General features: G+C 39.0%; 1 protein-coding gene across 1 annotated transcript in view; it reads left to right on the top strand.

The window, feature by feature from the left end:
• Positions 1 to 1,160: 1,160 nt before the first annotated feature.
• The window catches only part of vps35 (VPS35 retromer complex component), a 52,858-nt gene continuing 49,754 nt past the window's right edge, over positions 1,161 to 4,264 (top strand). The window contains exons 1-2 of the mRNA XM_032537219.1: positions 1,161 to 1,408; positions 2,469 to 2,567. Of these exons, the coding sequence (XP_032393110.1) occupies positions 1,406 to 1,408; positions 2,469 to 2,567 (102 nt within the window). The 5' untranslated portion in view covers positions 1,161 to 1,405. The remainder of the gene's footprint in view (positions 1,409 to 2,468; positions 2,568 to 4,264) is intronic.

The following is a 4,264-nucleotide window of genomic DNA, read 5'->3' as shown; positions in this document are numbered from 1 at the left end:
TTCTAAATTTAAAAAAAGTAACACCTCGCGGGAAATTCTTTTGGAACTCTCACTTTAACGATATTAATTGGCATAGGGCGTGGCTTGTTCCTTTTAGATATTGCATCTCAAACAAATATAAGAGAATTACATTTGAAATATTACACAATATATATCTCACCGATATTTATATCAAAATTCATGCCAATTGACAAGTGTTGTACTTTTTGTAAATCGAACACGAATCGTTAATTCATCTTTTTTATGGTTGTTCTTTAGTATCGCATTCTGGAAAAGTTTAGAAAATTATATTGTCTAAAACACACATAAATCCTACGGAAGGGAAACACATTATTACACTGTTTGATTATAAAGATAATCTCTTTATCTTATTAGGGAATTTTCACATCCACAAAGCTAAGTTTTCCAATTCTAAACCTTGTTTTAAATTTTTCCAAATTGAATTTAACACATATATTGAAGCTATTAATTTAATAACTAATAAAAAAGCTAGATTTATTTTTGATATATACCCCAATCTATTTAACTAAATACTTATGTTTTTACATTTTATACATCTTTGCAAATCTGTCACACTCTTATTTTAATTTATATATGTTTTTTTTATTTACTGTTGTCTACTTCATGATCTTATTTACCTTGTACCTTTTTTATCAGTATTGTTTCAAGTCTCATGTAAGTTGCATTTCATTCTGTATTTGTTCTTAATTTTTTTTTTTAAAAACAGTTAAACCGTAACACACCTACTACTAGTGACCAATCTTATTGACTCGTTTTGAAAAAAAAGTGTTTTCAACTTTAAAAAAGCGAGAGCACGGATTATGAATGCGTGCGCACAGTTTATTAAACCGAGAGCACGAATTATTAGGAATCCGTGCGCACAGTTTATTAAACCGGTTTAGTTTTTTCTAAGATGACCCCAGGGGGCTCCGTAGGAATTAGTTGGCATGCTTTTAAACATGCTGTTTAAATTACACGAGTTTTGGGAACAGGACTGAGAAAAATGCAACCATCTCCCGTTTAGAAACATTGTAAAAGACGAAATAAAGTTGGACCACCCGAGATTGACCAATATACATTTTAAATAGTTAGCTAAATATGTGTTATTACATCCTTTTAGAAGAGCAAATGGCACCCATTCGGTGACATGGCTCATTGGCTGTTACAGTATGTTCTGCTGCTCATGTTGTGGCATTTGACTCGGCGCTGATAAGTGAGGATTTTTTTTCCAACTCACTCACTCATGGCCTGCAAATAGTGCACCACTATTACAGTGGAATACTGGCCACGCCTCACTTCTGATGTGGAAGCTGAGCGCAGACCGTGAAGGCAGCAGCAGCATTACTGTGAGTCACATGACATGCCAGCCTCTCCGACTGATCTGATACACAGCTAGCTAGCAATCATGGTAAGCGCTTTTCCTTTATTTTTGTATTTGCATAAAATAATGTTTTCTCCAGATACCCCCCTAGGTTTAACTATGGTTAATGGAGCAACTAATGTCAAGGGTCTTTCTTAAACCAATCTAGAATCGGACTTGTATGTAAGTGATACTATGGCCTAACGCTTCTGAGACAGCGTCAGACAGCGGCTAGCTACCGTTAGACTAACAAACTGCAACTGAGTGCATAGGTGTTTGACACGACAGTTTAATTCATTGTATCTATATTCCATTCACCATACCGTGGTGTTCCGTATGCACTGGGTCAAATGAGCCACTCAGTGTAACGGTAGTCTCTGAGCTTTAAACCGGTGACAGTGTGGAAGCTAATGCTAGCTGCTGTTCTTCCGCTTTGCGGCGGTGTCCCACATACTACTGAAGCTAATTGTTATTATGGCCTGAACAAGTCTCAGCGCAAGTTAAACACAACTAGGAATATGTCAGCTGGTGAGCAGCAGTGTTATGTCCAAACTGTACACTTAAGCTATATTTCTATACATATTTTTGGACATATACTAACGTTACGTTATATGCACGAATATGTTCTCAAACATATAGCTAGCTAGCGTACGATGCATTACATGTGATCGCGCTTAAATGGAAATGGTAACGTTAATTGAGTAGCAAAGTTAGGCTAACTTATTTTGAGCAGCCAGGGTTAGCCCTAAAGGCTATTTTACGCTGGTCAGGATCACTGGCAGTTCGATCGCGTTTTAAAGCTTGGAAGAGAAGACAAACTGTGCAAGATGAAGCTTCCGTCCAAACCTGGTCCAAACACAAAAAATACAGGAAATCAAAACAACTCAGTATTCTCTCAATCCTAAGTTATTTCACCATGAAAACCACCTGATCATGTGATGTTGTTGAGGTTTCTCTGATTCAGTTCTGTCCATTGGAGCAAAGGCAACTGCTAAATAACTGCTGTAATTTCCAATTAAAAAGTATTATAGCATTGCATGACTGTTAGATGACTTTCTTGATTTATTTAGCACTTTGGTAAAGCTATTTCATTCTCCTAATATTCCAGCCAACCACACAGCAGTCTCCCCAGGATGAACAGGAGAAGCTTCTCGATGAAGCTGTGCAGGCTGTCAAGGTCCAGTCCTTCCAGATGAAACGATGCCTGGTAGGGGGATTTCAGTATGTCATAGATATCATTATGGTTAGGCTAATTGTTTAAACCTCTGCAGGGGTATGATTATTCCAGATAAATCCAAATCCGACCTGAAAATGAGGCGCTTGTAAATCATGCAAATCCATCTTTTTTTTCACGGGTTGGGTATAGATTTGTGTCCGACTTGATCCCAACTTGCTCTGACGTCATGCACACGTAGGCAACGATAATCTCACGAGATCAATGCGGCCGCAGGTCTGAGACGCAGGCAGCGCAGTTGCTTTTCACCGACTGCAGACCCAGAGCATGCTGGGAAACACTGGCCTCTAAGCTGATTTAACAGCTGATTGGTTCACAATTGACTCAACATGACGTTTTATATAAACTTTTTATTTTTCAATCGGAGGGATTTTAACTGATTTAAAGTCATATTCTGTACATTCTGGTTGATAGTGACATTTAGAAGTCAGAGAGACTAAATCTGTTCAGGTCACGGGTCATCTACAGTCTGTTGTTAATTAAAATCAACAGATTGCATGTAGAGCACTTTGACAGCTAATCTGTCATTAGTAAAACAACTGGAGACTGTGTACAAGCTGATATGTGGGTCTGATAACATTTTATTAAATCGGAATCGCACCAGTGTTTCTGTCACTTCCTGTCCAGCCTGAAGGCGGCTGGAATCGGATGGAAACTGTCCAACTTTACCGCAGCTTTTTGTCACCGCACCCGGCTGCTGCCGCCTGCTCTCGTCCACTTTACAGGCGAGGCGCAGTTCATCTTGAACAAGCCTTTTTATGTTGCTGTTGACTGATTGTTTGGTTAAAAACACATGTCCAGAAGATCAACGGGAACCTGTTGTTAACTGTCTTTTCAGAGTTAAACTCCACAAACTGGCCATCTCTCTTTCTCTCACACACACTTAAATACACACATACAGCCACAGCCAGGGTGGGAAATTAGCACCTGCAACCAGCCAATGGCGGGTACTTTTTCAAAATGCCGGGTGACTTTGCCTTGTATACCAACCACAGTGGTGGGTGAAGTGGTTTTCAGCGCTAGCCTGTGACATCGGTTTAAAAAATGTGGCAACATATGCCCGGTGTTAGGAGACCTGCTGCCGAGCCAGTAGTAGCAACTGTTGAGGGTGAAGTAAAGAAAAAGAAAAGGTAATTTTTGAACAAGAGGCTAAGGGAAAACGAGGGAATGGTTAGCCTCCTAGGTTTGGGCGATGTCCCCTAAATTGAGAGTTGATCAGACATGCATTTAAATGCCCTCTTAAATAGACAGTATTACATGCTGCCGCTGGTAGGGGCAGTACATTACAACTTGACCTAGGTTCACTTTACTACGGTGCTGTAAAGTCTAGACTCAATCAGAGCTCCATGCTCTGCGTAGCAACAGTACAGTGGAACTTACTGTCAGACCTACTTGTTTTCAGAAAATGCAAACAATTTGTTCGTTAGAGGGACAACTAACCTTAAATAAAATTATAATGGCAATAAAAGACCATGAGTCATCCAATTCTCATATCAAGTGCACTGCCATACAGAGATGGGACCCCGGAGCAGTGTGGCAACAAAGGCTTTACATTTTTTTTTTTTCACATCACTTTTTATTTCCTTGTATTAATAACATATGTATTAATGATGCAAAATAATGTACTAAAGCAATTCAATATATGCTAGTGCACTTTCTTTTATAAATTT

Source organism: Etheostoma spectabile, chromosome 15 (assembly GCF_008692095.1).
Source record: "Etheostoma spectabile isolate EspeVRDwgs_2016 chromosome 15, UIUC_Espe_1.0, whole genome shotgun sequence".
Taxonomy (NCBI): Eukaryota; Metazoa; Chordata; class Actinopteri; order Perciformes; family Percidae; genus Etheostoma; species Etheostoma spectabile.
Note: the sequence above shows the minus strand (reverse complement) of the source record. Positions and strands in the feature narration are given on the sequence as shown.